Source organism: Podarcis vaucheri (assembly GCF_965113315.1).
Source record: "Podarcis vaucheri genome assembly, chromosome: 3".
Lineage (NCBI taxonomy): Eukaryota > Metazoa > Chordata > Lepidosauria > Squamata > Lacertidae > Podarcis > Podarcis vaucheri.
This window is the reverse complement of record NC_138761.1, coordinates 12,727,189-12,751,310: the sequence shown is the minus strand read 5'-3', so window position 1 is coordinate 12,751,310 and position 24,122 is coordinate 12,727,189. Positions and strand designations below refer to the sequence as shown.

The window sequence follows — 24,122 nt, the reverse complement described above, 5'->3', positions numbered from 1 at the left end:
TGAAAGGAATAATTTAAGGAATACTTTTAAAGACTATTTAGCAATTCTTCAATACTTAGCAATTCTTCAGACCTAACTAGCCTTCCTACCTGATAATGCTAATGGTGGGTGGGGGGGGGGGATCGCCACACTTTCTCCTCCAAATATACCTGACATTTGCTGCAATGTTTAAAAGTATCCCATCAGAATGGAAATTATCTGTGCAGCAATTGAACAACACATGTCGATTACTCTAGATCACTAAGAGCAAACAATCTTCTAGATTGTGAAAGTAAAAATCTTTGTAGTTAGGAGGACAGCAATTGTGGACCAGATATCATGACAGGCAACTACTCAACTAATTTGGGACCTAAATTAAGATGTAAAACGCTAGGCTAGTACAAAGGCTGGTCAAAGTCTTCTCTTCCACAGAATTAGTTTCTCTCCTCTTTTACAGCAAATGTAATCTTCAATCATTAGTAGATCAGTAATGAATCAAAACTGCAAAAACAATTACTCAACTAAAGATTTAAGCATACTATGAAGCAGAACGTAATTTCTAATGTTTGTACAGAAATCTATATAATCAAAGCACACATCATGTGGGGTTTGATTCTTTTCCAGCCTGATCAAATGGAGGAATGTTTACATGTGCACATTTTGATACCATGTAAAAACATCAAAGACATTCATTAAAAAACAACAACACTGTGTCTGCTACTCGGTCATATTGTTCTAACAGATCTTATTTTCAAGATCCCCCAGAATAGGTTTAGGGGGCATGCAGTGCTTCTAGTACAAACGGACATAAATATCTCACTTAATGCTACACTGAATTCCATGTTGAATTCCACCGTAAATATTTGCTTTGATATGGCACTCAAAAACAAGAATATGATTACTTAAGGTTCAAAATTCTATTCCAAAGCAACGTTGGTACAATGAAATGCTGTTAACGATAAAGTGTCACACACCCTGTGTCAGCACAGCCTGGCATACCAGTGAATTGATAGCAGAATGTGATGAAAAGGTATGGGTTAAAAGGAGTGGGAGAAGAGCTATTACAGAGCTGGACCTCTTGCTTCAAGAGTATATATAATGGATGCAGGTACTCTCATGAACCTGCTGACCAGAGCTATGCATGACACTGAAGCTTTGCAAGGCAGATCGATACAGCACAGTCCCCCTTCCATGCAGTATGCCCATAAACATGCAGAAACAATCAATCAATTCATCAGCAGTATAAAGATGCTGATAAGGAAGCAGGTTACAGGGAACTCTTCACACGCCAAGAGTAGAAATGTAATAAGTGGATGAAAAGAAACAGTACAGAAAAGAGCAATGGTTATGGGTAAAGAAGGGGTGCCAATTTCACCTCTACGGTCAGCTCAGACCCAATTTTTCACTGTCAGTAAATATTGCACCCCTAAAAAACTTTAAAGAGCATTCCTCTGCTGTAGAGCTTGATTCTCCATTCTTGAGCCTACAGGAACATGAGCAAAATACTTTTAAGCAAACTTCCTCCATGGGTATTTTGAACCTTTTCACCGCATCAGGAAGTACTGCATGACACACTACCCCTTACAAAAATTAAGCAATTTACTCACTGCTGCTTTTCTTAGCCCCCACGGTCTGACCATCTTCCAGGGAATTTGAGCCCACCGAGGAACTATCTTGACTGTCCTGATGTGGCAGCTGAAGAAATCCTTCACTAGATTCTGAGCGGGTTGGTGTCAGAGTTAGAGACTTGAGGCGTTCTCGGTTAATATCCTTCTTTGATTTTATTAGTTTCCTCATTTTCAGAGTAATCCAATTACCTCTCCTTTTGGAGAAATGAAGAGGAATGCTATATTTAGAACAAATTCTTGCAAATTTTTCAAAACAATTAAGTTTCTTTCTTTAACTAACATATACTGGCACATTTCTGGCAAAGTAAGAGGGAGAGAAATATGTGGTCATACATTACCTCCTCGGAGGAGATGGTTCATAAAATTTATACTGATCCATAATCTTTTCTTCCAATTTCTCTTTTTGTCTTCTCAATTCATTTAGCTTGTCACTGTGAAGAAAAGGTAATCGACATGTTAGAAGGCATGTATGTTTCTAAAAGATGTTTTTCCTTTGTATCAATGTGCCTCAGGGACTTTTTAGGACATGTGTGTTTAAATGCAGTTTGCATTGCATCAGGGCAGTTCACATTAACATTTTGCCAGAACTCAAGTCACAATATTTTATTTTTAGGAAAATATGGGCACTATGTAGAATGAGAGGTGTTAGAATAAAGTGCTGGGCACATGACAGGATGTTTCATGTCACTCACAGGAACACAGGAAGCTGCCTTATACAACATCAGACCATTACGTCCGTGAAGCATGAGACTGACAGCAGCTCTCCAGGATATCCAGAGGAGATTCTCCTAGCCCTACCTGGAAAAACTAGGAAATGAACCTGGTACCTTCTGTATGTATTCTAACACTGAGCTACACCACTGTCTTCTCTCCATTACAGAAGGTCACACTCCCCTTATTTTAGACGGGAACACTGGACGTTTGCCGTGAAGGTTCCTTCTGGTTTGGTTGAATAACAGGTTAGGAAAGCAGGAGGAAGGCAGGGATTAAGTCACCTAGATTTCAGTTGTAGGTCTGGTGCTCTGAGATGCTTTCTCAGTTGTCTTGCTTGCTATAAAGCACAGGGAAATGTGATCTCAGGTGCCTAGGAAAGACTTACAAGCCAAGGATGGAAACGCTCCACCCCACATTAGGCCCAGCACAATCTGGAAGATGGTACTATAAGGGCCAGAGACTAGGAAAACTTTTCTCTATCCACTATCCCCATGCCATGTATGATTTTATAAATGTCTATTTTTCTCGCATTTTCTCGAACAGTCCCAAATCGTACAATCCTTCCTCACAGGGGCATTCCTCCATCCCTTTTATACCTTCAGCAAATGCATGCTGCAGCACAAATATCTTGAAGGATTGCTCCTTAAAAAAAACATGCCAACATAAGGAGGAAACAGGTGGCTTATAACTTCCCATAAGAAATCTCACTGCTCTTCTGATTCTAGCAGTTTAAGGAACAATAATTCAACATCATTCCACAGTAAACTTTATTTCACAAGGAACAATACTGATTAAAATCCAACTACGAATGAACATTTTCATCTGTTGTTAATGGAATACACTGATTAACATTTCCATGATTTATTTCTATTTGAACATCCAACTGTAGTTATGTTGGGTGCAACTAGTTCACCGTTTTTGATACCCACATATACTGCCTTTGTTCAACGTGGAACAGATCTTTGCTTTCCATATTCTGCTCTAATAACGTTCTGTTTTGCAGCATTAATGTCTGTATTTGATCCAACAGGTGTCTGTTTTCTTCTTCCAAATTTCCTTTTAGCTGGCTAAGCAACTGTTGAAATGTACAAAACACAGTATTTTAGTGTATGCAGTCTGCCCAACTTTCTGTTTATAAAGTACAAAAGAAAATGAAGTCAAGAAGACAAGTCAAATAGTAGAGACAGCTATTGCTCAGTCACCAGAGCATGAAGCTCTTAAATCTTGGGGTCATGGGTTCAAGCTCTGCTATATAGATAAAAGATTCCTGCATTACAGGAGGCTGGAGTAGATGACCCTCATGGTCCCTTCCAACTCTACAATTCTATGATTCTATTATCTGGTTTTTGTAAATAATTGTAAATTGCCTTTCTTCCAATTGAGGAGAGCAATCTGCAGCTTCTGTTAAGGTCCTAGCATCCTTTTAGCTTCTAACCAATGAATCCACTGTTCAAGCCAATAAGAAAGGGAGCAGAATAAGTCTGGCTCTCTTCAGGATATCTCATACCTCTTCCTTGAACCTTCAGCTTTTGTTTAAATGCAAAAATGTTATTCTCTCTTTATGTATGAAACAGACAGAAAGAAAACCATGAATTCAATATTTGGAATTATGGAGTAAGAATCAAACTTTTTGCTTTCATATCAATGAGTGCAAAGAGACTAGGTTGATTGATATAAGAGGATACATGCAGTCTTAAAGCAACTTTTCAGAACACCGCCACTAATTCCTTAATAAAATCACTAGAACAATTCCAGAATAAGCAGAACGACTGACCTAAGTTTGTTCCTAACATGATACAAAGACAGCTTCAAAACTATTAAGATATATTACTAAATTCAACTATTACAACCCTTACAGAAAACTCATAAAGATAAACACATTACTGCAGAAATCTAAAAAAGCCTCTTTTGTCATGAATAAACAGGGCTATAATAAAACATTACTGAAGAAATGCAAACTCATTACCTCACACTGATTATTCAGTTTTGTATACGTAATATCCAGCTGTTGGTATTGCTCTTTGAGTTTGGAAAATTCAGCTTCCAGCCTTGTTTGTTCCAGTTTAGAACTGTTCAGTAATGTTTTCAAATTCTTATGATCCATTTGGAGAATTTCATTTTCTTTCAAAAGCTGCGTATATGTATGATTCAATCTGTATTTAGAAATGGACAGAAAACAAAATTAAAGTAGGTTTTCACAAAATTAACAATTAAACAAGTGTCTGCACAGTTATATCATATGCTCACATTTAACTAAAGAGAGATTTACATTGTCATGTTTGTAGCAGTATCTTATAACCAATTTCTATGAGCATACTGTAGATTGTATTTTTCTTATTCTAACGTATTAAGGGTTTCTAACTTTCATGCATTGTGTTAAGATCAGGGTAAATGCAAAATATAGTTGGCACATTTAATAATACACTTTAATTCAGATAATTATTCATTAGCTTTGTTTTCTTACCTGTCATTTTCCTCACAAAGCTTTTTGTATTCCGCTGCTACTGTTTCATGCTTTTTGTTTTGCTGTAGCATCTTCTCTTGTTCTGCTTTGAGAACTTTTTCCAGTTCTTCTAATTGCACTTTTTGTTTCAGCAACTGATTGTATCTGTCAAATGGATTATATAATATTACTAATTTTATTCTCAAGTATTAATTACAAAAGGTTATTATGAATACAGCTTCCACTTTCAACACGGCTGTGATTATAAGGATTTAAGATCTAACATTTTAAATAATTCAATAATTATAAAATATCTGGATTTTCAGATTCAGCTGCAAACTGGTTATGACTGATATATTGAAATCACCTGTCTTCTAAGTCCTTATGTTCCACCTCAAGATTCTTGTGTGCTGACTTAAGGTTTCCATGTTTGGAAATTAGAGTTTCATATTCAGTAGCTTGCCGTTCATGAAGCTGTTCCAGTTTCTCATGATCTTTGATGAGTGAATCATATAGCGATCTGAGATCCTCACGTTCCTTGATTATGGACTCATTTTCATTTTCCAAGGTAGACTGCTGAATCAGCAATTGTGCATTCTGATTCATGAGAGATGTACTTTGCGAATTAATAGCAGAATTTTCTACCTACAATTGCCAAAGTGACATTGGGCAATCAATAACAAAGTACTTTGTGGTGTACTCATTCAAAATTAGCCTTGTACAGAATTAGCCAATTGAGGTCCTAGGTTAACAGGTTTTAAACCCTGTATCTCAGAGCAATTTCCCCAATCTCTTCGAAGAAATGCTGGAGATCAAACTGGGGCTTCGTGCATTCAATGCACTTCCAGTGCATAGCTCCGCAGTTTGCATCTGTATGCATATCCACTTAAAAGGATTAGGTAACAGGTGATACAGAAAACCTCTGACATAGACCCTGGAGAGCTGCCACTGCCAGTCAAAGTGGACAACACCCAGATATGTCTCCTGTCCTATGCTTCCTAAATCACCTCCAGACATGAGGATCAGCAAAGAAATACTTAAATTAGGCTTGTTTAGGTAAATACAGGAGTCCCCCCACTTAGGCACATTCTACTGAAGCGCAACTGCATATACGTATGGTGCTGGGAAACAATTAAATAGACTCATACCAGGAAATGGTGAGATAGAAGATACTTAGGGGTGCAGCAGGGCTTTGTTTCCGCTGCTCAGTCTCCCCGCCTAACAGCGGATATGTGGGGTAGCACAGCACCAGCTGCCACTATCGCATGTGTTTGCCAGCCTCCTGCCAACCCCATAGCTTCAATTCCAGTTGTGGATACAGTACTTTTGGTATGGATTGAAGAGAAAGCAGAGAGGTGTTTACAGGGTGCTCCCCACTTCATGTGATTTCACTTATGTGTGCAGGGGTGTAACGCCCGCCTAACTGGGGGGACGCCTGTACTGACCTGTTTTCTTTGTCAAACAGATTACAAATTCTACATCTAGTCTCACAGAGATTCTTCTGATCCTTTCCTATAGATTCTCCTCCTAAAAAAATTCACACCTGTTCTAGAATGCAAGAGGAACTAAATGGTTTTTTGTTAAGGTACCTAAATGTAACATAAGCAGGAAACTCAAAACGTCTGACTCCAGATACCAAGTTCTAATTAGGGTTGGGAAATAAGAGACATCTCTCTAACATGAAGAGATGGATTCATAGGGTTGTAGAACAAGAACCGCCCCCCCCATCTTGTAGTACTTAAGCCATACCACCACAAAAGAGATATATAGGGACTCAAAATGATACTGGCATGTGATCATCAAAGAAGTGAAAAAATGAAGTACAAAACAATAGTAATGGGAGCTATCCAAAGGAACTTCTTGGTTCTTGGAGGCAGATCTAGCCCAGGGAGCTAGGGAGTTACTACAGATGGGGCACTGCCCACCAGTCAAACCACTTATGTTCAAAATATAGGTTTTCCATGAGTGTCACAAGAATAGCTGCTGCTACTGCCATGTGAATAACAGCAAGGCTTTCACTTTGCGGTTGGGAGATAAATACAAATTTGTGAAAACAGAACCTGAAGCTTGGCATTCTGAGTTTGTAGCGTTGTATTTTGCTCCTGTAAGGAAACAGTCTGTCTCTGAAGCGCCACAATCTGAGCTTGCACATTATTGTTCTGCGTCTCAAGCTGCTTTAGTTGTGTTTTCAGGGCTTGCTTCTCTGCCTGCAGAGTTGCGTTCTTTAAAAAGGAACAAAATGTATTACATACATGCACCATTTAAATGAACAAAATATTGATTAAATTCAGACTTCTAATTTACGCCAAACAATCCAAAGTATGGAGACATTATTGCAGTCAGAAGAAATCACACAAAGCATGGGTTTGCTTTCTGATGAAAGTGGGTTTACTCAATGTGGTGTACCTATGTATGCGTGCAAGAGAGAAATAAGACAGGCAGAGAGGCATAATAAGTTATGCTGAAATCAACTACATTTATTTCCAATAAACGATATGTTCTTTGAAGCACAGTATTAGATCAGAGTACCCTAATTACTAGCCTATTCTTTTGTTATATCCGTGGCAACAAAATGTGGCTTACTATATACTACACAGGCTGACAATTAGGGTAAAATTATTAAAATAATCCAAATTATTACTTACATTTCTCTCAACTTCAATCAATCTATCTTTAACCTTTAAAAGTTCTCTAGTAGTTTCTTGGCTCTCTCGTTCCCATTTATTGACAGACAAACTTTCTTCATCAGTTTTTGACGAACAATTCTGTACCATTTTCTCTTCCTCTTGTCTTTGCTTGAGGGCCTCATAATTCTTTTTCACCTAAAGATCAATGAATTCAAGTTCAAATGTAAAATACTAAATCCTACTAAGTCCTAAGCATGCCAAGGCAACTTTATTATTATTATTTAATTAGAAAAAATGGCCTTGCCACAGCTGTTTTTCATTCACCAAAGGTTCCAACCTGTCTTTGATCCCCATAGGGAAAAAAGCAATAAGAGAGGCAGTTTCAGAGGGAAAGTATGGTTTGTGGAGGGGTTCAACACGCCTTCTTTCCTGCCCCAGCGCAGCTTAGATTACACCCCACCCCAGACTTTACAGGGATTTGGTGGCAACCCAATTGTTACTCTGATGTCTGTTGCTTAGTCTGGCCTTTTGAGGTAGACTAATGACAAGGAGAACATCTTTCTGAGGGACTGCTACTTTCACAGCTTTTTGCAAACATGCCTACCATTCAGTGTCTCAGGTGTAGTTTCATTCAGCTCAACTAACTGGCCCACTAGCCTCTACTCCACTTCACATTACACAAGGGCCACTTGAGCCCTTATACAGTGGTGCCTCGCAAGACAAAATTAATTCGTTCCGCAAGTTTTTTCTTCTTGCGAGTTTTTCATCTTGCGAAGCACGGTTTCCCATAGGAATGCATTGAAAATCAATTAATGCGTTCCTATGGAAACCGCTTGCCAGGCTGGCGGTGTGGAGAAGGGCTTTTCTCCCCACCGCAAGCCTTCAGGACAGGTACGGGAACAGAGGGGAAGGGGCGCAGCGCTTCTTCTCTGTTCCCAGGGCTTGCGGTGGGAGGAGGGTTTTTCCTCCCCACCGCCAACATTCAGAACAGCATTCTGAATGTTGGCGGTGGGAAGGAAAACCCTCCTCCCACCGCAAGTCTTCAGGACAGCCATCCGAAGGCTGGCGCGGGGAGAAGGGCTTTCCGCCCCACCGCCAGCCTTCGGAGCAGCCTTCCGAAGGCTGGCGCGGGGAGAAGGGCTTTCCGCCCCACCGCCAGTCTTCGGAGGAGCCTTCCGAAGGCTGGCGCGGGGAGAAGGGCTTTCCGCCCCACCGCCAGCCTTCGGAGGAGGTCCGAGGACAGTGGGGAAGACGCGCTGCACTTCCCCGCTGTCCCGGAGATTTCCCTATGGGCTTTCGTCTTGCGAAGGAAGCCCATAGGGAAATTCGTTTTGCGAAGCGCCTCCAAAACGGAAAACCCTTTCATCTAGCGGGTTTTCCGTCTTGCGAGGCGTTCGTCTTGCGGGGCACCACTGTACTGCAGTTCACTCACACTGAGGTCATCTTGAGGAGTACTGGTTGTTGTCCCCCATGCTACAAAGGCCTGACGGGCCCCAACCAGAAGTTCCATACTGCGGAACATTCTTCCAGCAGAGATTCAGCAGGAATCCTCATTTTGGACTTTGTGGCCTCTCTTTGGAGACTTTTGCACCAACAGGCCTATGCACTTGTTTTAAATTTTAATGATTCTAATCATTAGGGTTTATTATTTCAATCATTTTAATCATTGTTTTGTACTGCTTTTAATTTTGTATGTTTTTAGATTGCTGGTACACCACCCTGATACTTTAGGAGAGGGCATACACACACACACACACACACACACACACACTTTTATAGATAAATAAATGCTAGCAAAAATTAGCAAAACCACATGCTGCAGTCTCAAGTGGCAGCTGTTCAGAAAGGGGCTAAACATGAAGCTGAACAGCACTTTAATTACTGCTATCAGCAACACCTAAGATTTGCCAAGTCAAAAACCAAAATGTTTTCTGCATGGAAAGAACTGAATTGTTTTTAAACCAACATTTTTCATATATTTCTGTGAAGATAAATTGGTAATATATACACTGTTTTCACTAAGAAAGCAAGAGTATGATTCAGCATGTATTTTGCTTATCAAAAACAGCACTGTGCAGAAATCTTTCAAAAAAACTTTTGACAATATAAAAAAGATTTTTTCTAACACCTTTATAACTGTTAGAAACAATTAAAAGAAATTTTATGTCATTTATGCACCAACTGAAAACTAAGGTAATAGAAATATTCATTTTTTTTACAGTTTTAAGTTCCTGACGCAGTTGTTGATTTAAATTTGTTGATTCTTCTAATCGAGCTTCCAAAGCAGCAATTTTTTCTTCTTTTATTTCAAGTGACTTTTTCAACGTGGATTCTAATCTTGACTCCAGGAGCTTGTATTTGCTATTAATGAAAGAATTACAATAATGTTTTAATTATCAAGAAGAAGACAATCCCCTAAGAAAATATACAAGCTTCATCAAGGTGATAGCTTGACTGTTTTTCAATAAATCTGTGTGAGGACAGGACCACAGTTGACCCAACAGTCTGCTGTCTTCACTGCCTGTTGTTCTATTTATTTCATAAAATTTAGAAACCACTCAAATGTAAAAAAACAAACAAATCCAAAGAGAATAAAATAATCAGTTGAAACAATAAAAACAACTATTTAAAACATTCAAAATATAAAGTCTGCAGTGATCTAAAAAGAGACTGAAACATACAAGATTTTGTACAAATTCTTACACCTCATTAAACTGTTTAGACAGAAGTAGTTTTACTCTGTGGGTACTGACACAGTTCTCTTTCTAATTAATGCATTAGCACTATAGCACTTGTTCATCTGACCAATTTAAAATCTAAATTTGGCTACTATGGAGATTTAGGAAGCTGCCTACCACCATCTCCTGACCTCAAAGGCCATGACCTAATCCTTTTGCCACCACTTTCATCAAATGTATTTAATGGAGAATATTCAAGAAAATAATGCAAACTCTAAAGAAACAATTCCAGAAAGTGTACACATACAGAGGACAAAACTGAGATGTGTCACGCATGCTGATCTGGGTACACCTTTAGAGAACGGAAGATGTACATTTAATCATACTGAGAGTTCTGGCACATAATGCAGAATGCAAAGAGACTGAATTGCTGGTGAGCAGTCTTCATTCTGGCTACAGTCCAACAAAATCAAAGATAAAAAAATGAGCTTGATTACAACCCTCCACTACAAAGGACTGAACCACACAACCCTGGTTCTTCAAAACATAATGGGAGCAGAGAAGAGAAGGAATAAACATAGAGGTGCATGATGATTTCCTATATATACTCACAATGTGTGAACCTAACACTACAGTTGCTATTTCTAAAGTAGTACTTCCACTGCTCAATACAGCCAAAGTGACTGATGCTGTCCACATCTGATTTTACCCTTTGCTTTCTGCATTTTATTGCAAAGTTAAGTCTACAGCAACTCTTGTTTTCACATCAGTTGTATCTGTAGCCAAGTTCCCAACGTTTCATACATGTCCTCTGAATACTGGACTGTGGGAAATTTTTCTCCTGGCTTAAAGTGATGTAATGCTAAGAAAGCATGAAATAACATTGGCTCACATTAATGGAAACGCTGCACTCTGTTCATCCCTATGCTGCCAAGAGATAACAGAGGGTGTATGTGAGGAGGGATAGAAGGTCAACACACAGACTGAATGTAGTGCAAATCCGGGAATACTTACAAATATAGATGTGGCCAAGTACAGCAAAATTAGGTAAAGGTAAACAAGAGTTTTCATGGCATCATATATTTTGTCTGATCATTATCCATTCTGAGAATCAAACTATTTCACTCAGAAAGTAATTCGCTCTCCTATGGTCAAGGTCACATCCAGGTCAAGGTTATGTCCAACCTGGTGTGAGGACACAGATATACTGAGACAACTCCATGGCTGTCATTGAGACCATGAAGTCCTGAACTGGTCCATATGGGACAGTTTCACTATGGATAATAAAGTTTCCCCTACACCACCATGAAAACATTTTCCAACATCAAATCTGAGATAACCTCTGCCAGCTCAGTTAGGGAGACTTAATGCGGCAGGGTGGATGGTACAGTAAAAACATCCCTGCTCAGGCCCTCTGGCCCAACAACGCAAACAATCCCTCAAATCCAGACACAGTATGGATTGGTCTCCTGGTGAGAGCGATGGGGTTTCTATGCACAACTGCAACTTCCCTGCCCCATCCCTCTGACCTCAAATGGTGCTGCACTGAGTGTCCAGGTGAACATAGCTGGGTGAGCTTAGGGCCACCAACTTCATCTATCCAGGTGTCAGTCATACCTGCCAAGTTGGCTCCCTCACCCAGGATCAAATTGTGAATGGTTAATATTTTATTCTGAACAGACCTGGCATTTAGCAACACAGCACCAAGGGAGGGAGCTGGCTTACTAGCACCCCCAGATTCTGAAATACAGCGGGTGAAGCAGAAGGAGCCTGGGCTTTGATGTAACTAGCCCTCCTTCTCCTCCCTGTACAGTGGTACCTCGGGTTACATACGCTTTGGATTACATACGCTTCAGGTTACAGACTCTGCTAACCCAGAAATAGTACCTCGAGTTAAGAACTTTGCTTCAGGATGAGAACAGAAATTGTGCTCTGGCGGAGTGACAGCAGCAGGAGGCCACGTTAGCTAAAGCCTGATGTTGGGAAAGGTTGAGGGCACAAGGAGAAGGGGACGACAGAGGACGAGATGGTTGGACAGTGTTCTCGAAGCTACAAGTTAACAACAGTTTCAGGTTAAGAACGGACCTCCGGAATGAATTAAGTACTTAACCCGAGGTACCACTGTATACCTTTGTTCACCTCTATATCACCTCCTAAACATATTACCACCCTGTGCCACCTCTACAAAAGGACAGGAATACAGCAGAGGTTAATGTCAGGGGAACTCAAACTATGAGATACTTTTAAAATAAAAATATCAAATGTGACACACCTCAGCTCTCATCTGGGATAAAAACTCACCACTCCGTAGGCATGAAATTAATATTCTCTAACACACATTCTTTGGTCACCTCATGAGAAGAGAAGACTCCCTGGAAAAGACCCTGATGTTGGGAAAGGTTGAGGGCACAAGGAGAAGGGGACGACAGAGGACGAGGTGGTGGGACAGTGTTCTCGAAGCTACAAACATGAGTCTGACCAAACTGCGGGAGGCAGTGGAAGACAGGAGTGCCTGGCGTGCTCTGGTCCATGGGGTCACGAAGAGTCGGACACGACTAAACAACAACAACAACACACATTACTCTAGACCACCTTCAGCCTCTTACCCTGAAAACAGTCTAGAGAAAAACACAACACTGCCCCAAAAAGATAGAAATGAACAAACAATAGGTAAAGGTAAAGGTACCCCTGCCCGTACGGGCCAGTCGTGTCCGACTCTAGGGTTGTGCACCCATCTCACTTAAGAGGCCAGGGGCCAGCGCTGTCCGGAGACACTTCCGGGTCACGTGGCCAGCGTGACAAAGCTGCATCTGGCGAGCCAGCGCAGCACACAGAAACGCCGTCTACCTTCCCGCCAGTAAGTGGTCCCTATTTATCTACTTGCACCCAGGGGTGCTTTCGAACTACTAGGTTGGCAGGCACTGACCACATAAAACCCTGGCCAATAAAATTGATAAAAGGGGGTAAATTTTTGGTTCACACTGCTTCCCAAAGAAGTGTTCCCCTTTGGGGTGGCCCCTGCCAGCAGCATAACATGCTTCCTGCACCAGGCATGGGCATACAGCACTTTATCATGACTAGAACACACAAGCAGCCAGTCTGAGTGAAGGTAATTGAAACCACAAACTGCATCATATCCTGTAGACACCCACCATTCCAAAATCTGATGATAAACCGAGTTAACACCAAAAATCTACTCCTTCCATTGAAGCCTCTCACCACAATAAAAAAATTCCTTGTTTAACCTCTCTATTCAATCCTCTCTTTCTCTCTCACAAACATCTCCCTAAGCCAACATCACTGCCACTGAATTTGGTATTCCCACATCAAATCCATCACTCTGTAATAGAAATGAACCCCTTCCATGGGCACCAAACTAGCTTCCTTAAGTAGTTGTCAGGAGCTAATGACTGAAAACTAAGTAGAAATGAAACCTTCTAGGGTGGAAAAAAGCAATTAAAATTATTTTAAAGGGGGAAAGTATTGATAATTCACTGTGAAAAGCTTACATTGTCTCAACAGTATCCTGAAAGTAAGACTGGATACATACAATTATAATGCTGGCTTCCTCCCAAGATAGAAGATTCTGAATTTGCCACCATCATTATGTCAATCACTGCTAATAACAGACTACAGCGCCAGTCATTATTCTCAACTGAGTGGCATGCTGACAGGAGGGCTGGTCAGAAGCTGGAGTATTCTGCTTTTGTTAACACACATTTTCTCCAATTCCACAAGGAACAGGATGGAACACATGACCAAGTAAAGGAAACAGATGTTTGTATGCTATTAGCTTTATATTGGCAGATGGAGTAAGCTGAAGAGAGCCAAAAGCTCTTTCAGAGATACTGATTCCCCCCCCCCCCTGCTGATAGACTCAGGAATCTATTATAAAGGATGTATTAAATAACTGTTGGAGATAACTGTCTATACCAACTCTGCAAAGAGATGTTTACTCCTCTGATGACATACAGAATTTCTTACAACAAAATTGAAAGTGGAACCTGAAAGAAGTGCACACTGTTGTAGCTGTTCAGATACATTCAGGAGCATATCCTGTGAAAAACAGTTTTTGCAGAATGCCATAAGGAACTGCTCTCAACCTATTCCAAAGAGGCCTTAATATACTCACCTATCATCTGAACTCTGCTCATCATGCAAGAGGCGCTCCTTATTTAAACCTATCTTTTCAAGTTCATGCGTAAGCTTTTCTAAATCATTATTCATCTGCTGTGTCTTCAGTTTTTCATTCACCAAATCCTTTAAATAGATTTTTGAAAATGTGTTGAACGTATAATATTGCAATAATGCCATTTCTAGAGACTACAGCAGGAGACTCGGGCAATAGATTTTAAGGAAGTTGAAAGTGGCTTTAAGAGAGGTTTCCCTTTCAATGCTGAACACAAATATTTTTTTATCTCAGTTGTCTCCCATTAATTTTCTTTTTTTAGGTTTTTGAAAATTCTACAAAAATATGCCAAATCAGTTTGCCAGTTTTGAAATTAAAATGTAGATACATGCAATAAAGCTGTGATCCTTATTTCAAGCCACCTTCAGCTCTCTGAAAAAACTATATTTTGTCTCCATCCTATTCACACTTACTGCATAAACTTCTAGTTAATCAGCAATTATATTCCAAAAACAAATATGAATTCATTTCAAAGGTTTGCCTCCTTTATTTTTGCTGGGTATTTTGTAGTTAATATATACTTTTGTTTAAATTGGAAAACTCACTCTTCTCCAATTCCCCAACCGTATCCTCTTCTGTCCCAGTGGATTCCACATCCCTCAGAAGCAGCTTTGGGGAAGTGTTAGGTAGGTAGGTAGGTAGGTAGGAAAGATGAAGTGACCCAGTTTGCTTGGGCAGAAGTGTTTTCCCCTCACATTAAGCCATCATTGGATACAACCCACTAATTTTATATTAAGTTACTAAATCCAACAAGATAGTTCAAATGTTCAGTACATATGATCCTGAATAATAGAGCCATCGAGTGTTATAACAATTGCTTTCATGCTAGCTCCTTTCATTGAAATTGTCTTTCTTTATTCATTTGCTTTTTATGGAGTATCCAGATTGTCAAATGGTTGTATTCTGGTATTGTCGCTGTTCTACTCCTGCTCTTTTTTGCAATGAAACACAATCACAGCACCAGCCTGTTCAGTGTGGACAGCCAAAGTGCCATCACAGCTTTTAAGAACTAGTGTGCCTTCAATGAAAAGCTTCCTTCTTGCAGTTTCTTCCTCATTATTTCTTCATTTCAGTTTGTATGCAGCTGGAGGACTAGTTATCAATTAGCCCTTAATTAGTCAGCTTCTGGTGCCTGTGTAAATTACTGGTTTCCTTTCACTGTTTCATAGCAAAATGGCTATCATTTCAGTATAAAAAGTAAAGTGGGGGAGAATTATAGGAAACCAGGCTTGTCACCATGGAGAAGAGAAGCTGATTAATTAAGGACACACTCATTACTGCAAGGAGGAAGCCAATAACTAATGTTGCAGGGGACCTGCTTATGAATAAATATTAGAAAAGAAGCAATGAAGAGGGCAAGTGCTAGATATTATACACTCCACCTGTGCTACACAGAAACCATCATTTTAATTCTGCTGGAATTGTTTATTCCACAATGCCTCAAAAGTGCCAACAGGTCCCAGTGTGGAAGCAAAGGAAGTGCTGGCAACTGCTGCCTGCATTGCAGTGTGCGAGTCCATGGTATTCACACAGCTCAAATGCAAACATTTCTGCTTTGCTCATAACACAGGGAGCACAATAAGAAGTATGAACATCTTCTGTCACTATTTCTTCTTAATGTATGAGCAACTCAGAATCCACCAAGCTCATGAATAGTGTTTGAATAATATACAAATAAAACAAAAATACATTAAATTTGCATGAATTATTGCATGAAATTGACAGAATTTTCTGAATGTTACAGCTGCATTACCCTTTATAATTATAGTATATCATTCAGTAGGAAATATTACCTCCCGTAATGTGACAAGTGTTTTCTTGTCAATGGTGGCTCTTTTTACAAGCTCTTTATTTTCCTTTTCAATCTCTTTTAAACGAATAGAAGCTTCTTTACATATACCAATTTCCTTAACGAGTGACTTGTTCTCTTTTTCCAGATCACCAATTTTTACATTATTTTCTTCTAATGTGCTGTCCTTAATATCTGCTTGTTGTCGAAGCCTCTTGTTCTCTTTTTCCAGCTGTTTCTTATCTTTTTCTAGCTGAGAGGTCTCTTGTTCCAAAAGCTTGTTCTCTTTTTCTAATTTTTCTAAGCGTTTACTAGAGATTTTGAGTTCTTCCAGGTTTTTTTGTAAGGTTTGATTTTCCGTCTCTAGATCCTGTAGTTCACTTTCTAGATACTGAATCTTTTTGTTGGTGTTTTCTAGGGCTTTCTGCAGTCTTTGGTTTTCTGTATCCAAACCCTGATAACTTACTTCTAAGCGTTCGGTCTTCTTAAAAGAAGTTTTCATAAGATCCAGGCTCTTTTGAAGCTGTCCTTTCTCACTTTCCAGTTCTTTATTTTCTAGCTCTAACTGAGCCATCTTGATATTTGTACTTTTCAAAGTTTCAACTGTTCTTCTGAGCTCTAAATTCTCTTCATCAAGTTGTGTGTTCTCTTTCTCTAATGACTCTAATTGAAAGCTGAGATTTTTAAGACTATCTAGAGTCTTTTTCAGCTTTCTGTTTTCAGTGTCTAGACTTGAGTTCTCTTGTTCTAAGGAATCTATTTTTTCACATGTAATCTTTAAGTTGGTAATCTTTTTCTGTAATAGTTCGTTTTCTTTTTCAAGATGTTGAACTTCTTTCTCCAGTTCATCTGCTCTTTCTCCCTTCTCTTTATAATGCTCTAACTCTTTCTTCAGTTGCTTCTTTTCAAATTCTATCTTATTTAATTTACTGCTTGTCTCTTTAATAGATTCATGGAGAATTTTATTTTCCTTTTCAATATCTTTCACTCTTGCTTCAGCACTGATTTGTGAACGCTGTCTGAGGGAAGCCACTGTTCGATTCAAATGCTCATTCTCTTGTTCCAGGATTTTAATCTAAGTAATTGAAATGAAAGTTTATTTTTATTTTTTTACAATAATGTTTACTGAGTTTCATACAAATCTAACACATACTATAAAACAACTGAAAAAAATAAAAAACACATAAAACAAATAAAGCAAATGAAAACAGATATAACAACAAACACAAACAATACAAATTGATTAATTAATTAAACTTCCAATCTCATAAACATATTGCTTGACTTCCTCTAGTCCCTCCCATTTGAATTTCCTTGTAACTGAATGTAGCAGTTTTCCAATATCATTATTCAAAAACAATATTCCAATTATAGTCAAATTTCTTAACATTCTAAATCTCATTGATTTAATTAACTCCTAATTTAATCCTAGGCCTATTTGGTACTTTCAGGTAACTTCTAATTGAAATGAAAGCTTAAACCAGGCTAAAAATATTTTACATTAACAAAATTAGTTACAAAAAATATTTCAAGCGTTAAATAACACAAAAGTATTAAGTCAGTTTGAATCTTTGGTATGCTGTGAAGCAATCACAGAACTGCCTCACCTACAAACCTATTAAACCTAGATCTCATCCTATTTTGGGGCATCCGAGAGCAAGATGCTCTAGAATCTCACGGGGTTCTTCTTTAAGAATTCTGTCTGCTACGCCAACATATGGGGTTTCATTTAAAAGTACTGACTGAGGATGGAAAGCTAACATTTTGGTACCTGGACTTCTTTGAGCTCAAGATTATGAATGGTTGTATGACCCAAAGAACTAAAGTAGAATTGGAAAGGTTATGCCAAGGAGGAAGGCCTTAGTTAAGCACTTAAACTGCAAAGCCTCTCCTCCTTGCAGAGGGGAGGAGTTGTGAGGGGGAGCTGTTCCCCCCTTTGGCAGGGGGTGTTTTGGCCCCTGCCCAACCATCCCGGCTGCCGCGCCACGCCCCCGGGTAGCCAACGAACCAGGTGGAGGCTTGTGGGCAGGGTTTCGCCGCTCAAACGCGGCTGCAGCAGTGCAGCGCTTCCTGTCCATTGTGCTGCTACCCCATGGCACGACCCCCAGTGACATCAGGGGGAGCTTTCAGTTGTATTTGCATCAACAGGCTCCTCCCACTGGTGGTTAACCCTTGATAGACTCACCCCTCCCTGAGGGGGTGGAGTCACTCGCTGTGGTTTATCCAACGCCTAAGCCAATACCTCTCACATGCTGTAATCAATAAAGTTGTGGCCTTTTTTAGCCCATTAACCTTATATACCGTGCCCATGTGTCTTTCTTATCTTAAAGCGGGTGACGGATCCTTGAATCACAATTCCAATTCTACTTAACTCAGTAAGTCACAATGAATTCAACTAGACTTACCGTATTTTTCCCGTGTATAAGATGCCACCATGTACAACACGCCCCCTATTTTGGGGGACTCCAAATTAAGAAAACACCCCTCAGCACTACCCGTGTATAAGATGAGCCCAATTTTAAACCTAATTTTTTGGTTTAAAAAAATCCCTAGTCTTATACACGGAAAAATACAGAGCTTTGGGGTAAACAGGGTTGTAGCCAACTAAGTTTTGCTCAGAATAGAGCCACTGAAATTAAGGACTGTAAATTAAAAGAGCTTAGTAATGTCACTGTAGCTACTCCAAGTACGATTAGCATTGGAGACAATCCATTGTTAGGATTGCAATGTTAGAAAACACTAGGACTGAAAGAAATGCAGTACAGATGATTACTAAAGCATGAAGCTTCTCTGCCTGCTTAGATACTAGTGAAAAACATGGACATAGTCCACCCACAAGGCATTCTGACAAAGTGGAGGAATAGAAAAAGGTAAATAACATCTTTGAAAAAACATGAAAATGGTAGCAGGAAAAATTGACCATGATTACCATATCCTATAATATAACATATACAATTATTTTAAAATGTCAGTCTTGACCATCTAGAGAAAGTTATGGTTGACAAGCGGAAATCTTTGTCATTTTACCTGTCTCTCTGAGTTTTCTCTTAGAGTCTCAATAGTCTTTTCAAGTTGGGCTTTCTCTTTCATTAGATCTTTGCTAAGATTCTGACTATTCTGAAGACCTTGTTTCTCTTCAGAAAGTTCCTTCTCAAGTCCTTCCAGCTAGAGAGAGAAAAACAAAATAAAATTGATAAAATTTCACATTACAGTGTATAAGATATGCAGAAAGTTTTTAGCTATTATTTGTTTCTTAAGTCCGTATCCCCCAAAATGAAATTTTCCTATAAGAGAAATTAAAGACCAAGGACAACATACAGAAGTGTCCAGAATATCTGGTTTTTCAATACCTTTATTTCTGAAAATTTATGTAGCTTCTATTGAAAATATTGTTCTGCACAAGAATTTATACTGCATTTTGTAGAAGAGTGTTAAAATACATTGAACATCTTGTGGATTAAAACAGTTATTTGTATTAGAATCAAAAACACTTTAAATATAATAATAAATCATTATTTTGACAGCGATAAACTGCAGCAAGCCTTGGGCTTCTACATTCTCCTCCACCAGTGTGGCTGTGAAGTGTAGATCAGCAGCTTTCACATCTGTTTTTTGATTAGCCAGAGTTTAGCATTACATCCCAGCTCTACTGTAGGTTAATCTTAACTAAAATTTGTTGAAACAAGTCAGATTCATAACTGAAGGATTGAAGGCTGCTTGTTTCAACTAAACCATTGTTAGGATTAATCATTCTTTGTTGGGTGTAGAAGAAACAGGCAACTACAGTTAATAAAAAAATGGAAGGCTCCTGGTCTGCTGATTAGCACTGATAACCAGCCCCTTTTATGCTATTTGCAGGTGTGCTTTGATTCCAAACTGTGCCTTCAAAAGTGGTTGCTGTTTAGAAGCCTGGTTTGCCAAGGGAAACTTAAGAGTGTGTGTAACCCACCAAAACATTAATATACAGTTACAGCAAAATATACCGTATTTTTTGCTGTATAAGACGCACCAGACCACAAGACGCACCGAGTTTTGGGAGGAGGAAAACAAATATTCTGAATCTCAGAAGCCAGAACAGCAAGAGGGATCGCTGCACAGTGAAAGCAGCAATCCCTCTTGCTGTTCTGGCTTCTGGGATAGCTGCGCAGCCTGCATTCGCTCCATAAGACGCACACACATTCCCCCTTACTTTTTAGGAGGGAAAAAGTGAGTCTTATAGAGAAATAAATACGGTACTTGGATGAAATATTTCTAGGTAGCATAACACCACAAAATTTAAAAAGATGGGTTTAGAACAAAGCAGAATTTTTGTTTTCTTTATTTTGTATCAAAAGGCATTTGTCAATTGTGTTTCTTCATATTTTTTCTGTCCTATTCAAATTTTGAGAAAAGTTACCTGAAACAGGGCAGAAAAGGTCTAACTAATAAATAGGCCACATATTTAATATATATAATTTTGAAAAAGTATACAAAAAAAAAGTAAACCATTAACAGCTGCTTTATTTCAGAAAATGCTTGTCAAACTAATCAGTAAATCCTCTGGCTAAACATACACAGATAATATTAAACAAAACATTTGTTTAAAACGAGACCTAAGACAGGGAACCTACAATGAAGTTCATGATAGAAAGCTTACAGAAACTTTAACAGTCTAAGATGTTTTTAGAAACTCCATTTTTGATTTATTTGCTGGGATTTACCTTCTTCCTATTTTAAAAATACAATAAAAATGGTACCTTTTTACTTAGTCTTTGGTTTTCCTTTTCCATTTTCAGCATTTTTGAACTGCTGCCTTCTGCAGATCCCACTGCATTTTGCAACTCTTCCACAGTCTTTAGCAAACTTTGGTTTTCCATTTCTAGTTTCAGTAACCTACTTGATGTCAGTTCATTCACTTCATGACCAAGTGACTTTCGTGGCGCTGTGGGTTTGTTTTAAAAAAAATGGCAATGACTTAAGTTTCCCATCCATTATCTGTAGATATTTCTTATATGCAATTGACACTGCACCCTGGAATCATGTTGAAGCAAACCACACCACTCCCTATTTGATCGTGCTGCTGCCACACACCACTGAAGACATAAGATCCCATAAGATCCCATAATATCCCATAATTTAATGATCATTTGTCTACTGTCAACAAAACATGATGTGACATAATGGTGTGTTGCTGGCTTACAAACTTTTGTGTGTTTTAACTCTGGCTTGGAGTTACATGTGAATCCAACCAGCAACCTTCCTTAAACTACAGTGGTACCTCAGTTTAAGTACTTAGTTCGTTCCGGAAGTCTGTTCTTAACCTGAAACTGTTCTTAACCTGAAGCACCACTTTAGCTAATGGGGCCTCCTGCTGCTGCTGCGCCGCCGCTGCACGATTTCTGTTCTCATCCTGAAGCAAAGTTCTTAACCTGAAGCACTATTTCTGGGTTAGCGGAGTCTGTAACCTGAAGCGTATGTAACCCAAGGTACCACTCTATTATATATTTAGCTATCCCAGCCCAAACACCAAACTACGCCTATGGTTCACCTATTGTTGAGCCATATTACTTTGTTCACATGGCTACATCTTTGGGCCCATCCAAGAAGAACTGTTTACAGAATATCTGTTTACAGCATGTGGAGTATTTGCAATGTTCAGCTGCCTATTTCCCATATAAACAGAAGAAAATAAGAAAATGCAGAATTAAATCTTCATCTACCTTCAGAAAGTTCGGATGATCTGTTTATTTGTTCAAGTTCCCAGCCCAAATGCAGTGATTCATCCATACTTTGCTTCTGAGCCATTTCAAGTGTCATATTTTCCTCCATAAGTTCCTCAATTTTCTTCCGGTCCATATCACGTTCCTTAAACATTGTTTATATGGGGAAAAACTCTTTAAAAGTTCTTCTCAAAGTGCACAAACCTATTTCAGTAACAAAAATTTTGCAAAATGCTACTGACTTAATCTTTTTATGTTAAAGGATCTTGATCTAGTGTTAGCATTAGGGAAAAACTTATTTAAACTTATGCCGGTAGAGTGTGCATAAGCACTCCCTGCCCCCAACATTCTGCCCTCTTCCAGATACAAAAGGACCTGTGCGTTGGCAATCATGTGATTTTTTTAAAAAAAAATTCAAGCACAACATAGTATCATTAATAACTTTTTAAATTGTTTTAGTAAAGATGAGGTTAGTAGAATGGCGATATTTAAGTGGAAGAGCACAAACTTTGCATACAATAGGTCCCAGATTCAATCCCTGAAATCTCAAGGCTGGAAATCCTCTTGTCCAAAACTCTGGAGAGTACTAAGCTAGATAAACCAACTGCCTGATTCAATATAAAGCCAACATTCTGTGTTTGTTAACAAACCATGGCTTAGCAGATTCATAGAGTGACATTCAATGTCACGTGAGCAGGCTTTTGCTCATGCAGCAGGAGTCCAGAGTTAGGGGACTCTCCAGAGCAGATCTGGAACACACAGGTAGGAAGTCCCACTAAGCAAATAGGCAAATATCCCTGGATGTCACCTATAATAATTAATCCTGCATAATTCTGTTTTTAAAACCTACACATCTGATGTCTCATGTTGTATGCTCACCGTTTCCATATCATGAAGTTTTGCCTTTAACTGTAAGTTTTCCTTTTCCAATTCGTGCAGTTTATCAGAACGGGCTCGGGTTCCCTCCAACTGATCTTCCAACATTGTCTTTGTTTCTAGCAGTACTTGATTATCTTCTTTTAGCTCCTACAATAATCAGAAAGAAAACTGAAGCTGAGGATCACTGTGTCAAAGAACATAAAAATGGCATGAACTGAACCAAAGTGATAATTTGCTGAATTAGGCTTTTAACAGAGTTGTGTCACACACACAAAAGTTTGATGAAGTTACTGTTAGGATTCATTCCCAGTGTTGCAGTCATGGGATTGTTTTTATCACATGACAGTGTATGTTTTCATTCCACATTGTGGGAAGCAACAGAGACAGGATGTTTTTATTACTGTGTTTCCATGATGTAGGATTTTTGTCCTTTCTCTTCACTGTCTGATGCTGAAGAGGAAGGAGCTGAGTTACGATGCTCCAAGTGTGTATATGTAAATAAATGTAGTTTAGCCAAAGAGCTGCACAACTGAGTCGTAACGCTGACTGCCTATACTCTGCTGATCCTGAAGTGTGCTGATGCCTCTTGTTATCAGTCGCTGTGATGTTCGGGCTGGAAAAAGCTTTTGAATCTCCCGAACGAACAACCAGGAGGGAGAGAACATGCCAGTCAGGCATGTGTCTCTACTAGACTCCTACTCATGTGTAGGACCTCCTGACAGTTACAGCTACATCATTCTGACCCCTGAGCTAAAATTGTATTAATATTCAGAATCCACTTTGGAAGTCACAGAAGCAGATTCTAAATTCAAACACCAAGTCCTCTGCTTGAGGCATTATTAGGGTCCAGGGATTGTCCACTCATGGGGATGGTAGATGGTTGATGGAGAGACCCTGGGTATGTTGGTCTCCCAGGGTGAGAGGCTGGGAGGAGAAAGGAAAGATCTTAGGTGAGAGCTGGGAGGAGATATTTCATTATTTGGATAGTAAAGGTTAACATTTATATCAATTCTTAAGGAAATCAGCCCTGAGTGCTCAATGGAAGGACAGATCGTGAAGCTGAGGCTCCAATACTTTGGCTACCTCATGAGAAGAGAAGACTCCCTGGAAAAGACCCTGATGCTAAGAAAGATGGAGGGCACAAGGAGAAGGGGACGACAGAGGACGAGATGGTTGGACAGTGTTCTGGAAGCTACAAACATGAGTCTGACCAAACTGCGGGAGGCAGTGGAAGACAGGAGTGCCTGGCGTGCTCTGGTCCCTGGGGTCACTAAGAGTCAGACACGACTAAACGACTAAACAACAAAAGGTTAACAGCTATCTTTAAGAGAAGACTCCAATTCTATATGTACCTGTATGTCTTGGACTAGCTGGAGGCAGAGGAATGGTGGGAGGCACTGGCTGGGGAACCCCTGAGGGAAGGAGGCTTAGAGCCCGGGGACTGGTGGTGGGAATACAATGAAAAGTCAAAAGGAGAAACCTGGGAGGAGGTGGTGT

The 24,122-nt window shown here is 39.4% G+C and overlaps 1 protein-coding gene across 4 annotated transcripts in view; it reads right to left on the bottom strand.

Annotated features, from left to right (window-relative positions):
- Positions 1 to 24,122, bottom strand: part of CCDC88A (coiled-coil domain containing 88A) — an 82,524-nt gene that overhangs the window by 19,819 nt on the left and 38,583 nt on the right. For all 4 annotated transcript variants that reach the window (XM_082217188.1, XM_082217185.1, XM_082217186.1 and 1 more), the window contains exons 11-25: positions 22,626 to 22,772; positions 21,747 to 21,891; positions 20,784 to 20,968; positions 19,075 to 19,212; positions 16,052 to 17,122; positions 14,202 to 14,329; positions 9,611 to 9,752; positions 7,410 to 7,586; positions 6,825 to 6,986; positions 5,132 to 5,409; positions 4,786 to 4,929; positions 4,288 to 4,474; positions 3,251 to 3,396; positions 1,946 to 2,038; positions 1,587 to 1,801 (exon numbers count right to left, since the gene is read on the bottom strand). In XM_082217188.1, coding sequence (XP_082073314.1) covers positions 1,587 to 1,801; positions 1,946 to 2,038; positions 3,251 to 3,396; positions 4,288 to 4,474; positions 4,786 to 4,929; positions 5,132 to 5,409; positions 6,825 to 6,986; positions 7,410 to 7,586; positions 9,611 to 9,752; positions 14,202 to 14,329; positions 16,052 to 17,122; positions 19,075 to 19,212; positions 20,784 to 20,968; positions 21,747 to 21,891; positions 22,626 to 22,772 — 3,358 coding nt within the window. The remainder of the gene's footprint in view (positions 1 to 1,586; positions 1,802 to 1,945; positions 2,039 to 3,250; positions 3,397 to 4,287; positions 4,475 to 4,785; positions 4,930 to 5,131; positions 5,410 to 6,824; positions 6,987 to 7,409; positions 7,587 to 9,610; positions 9,753 to 14,201; positions 14,330 to 16,051; positions 17,123 to 19,074; positions 19,213 to 20,783; positions 20,969 to 21,746; positions 21,892 to 22,625; positions 22,773 to 24,122) is intronic.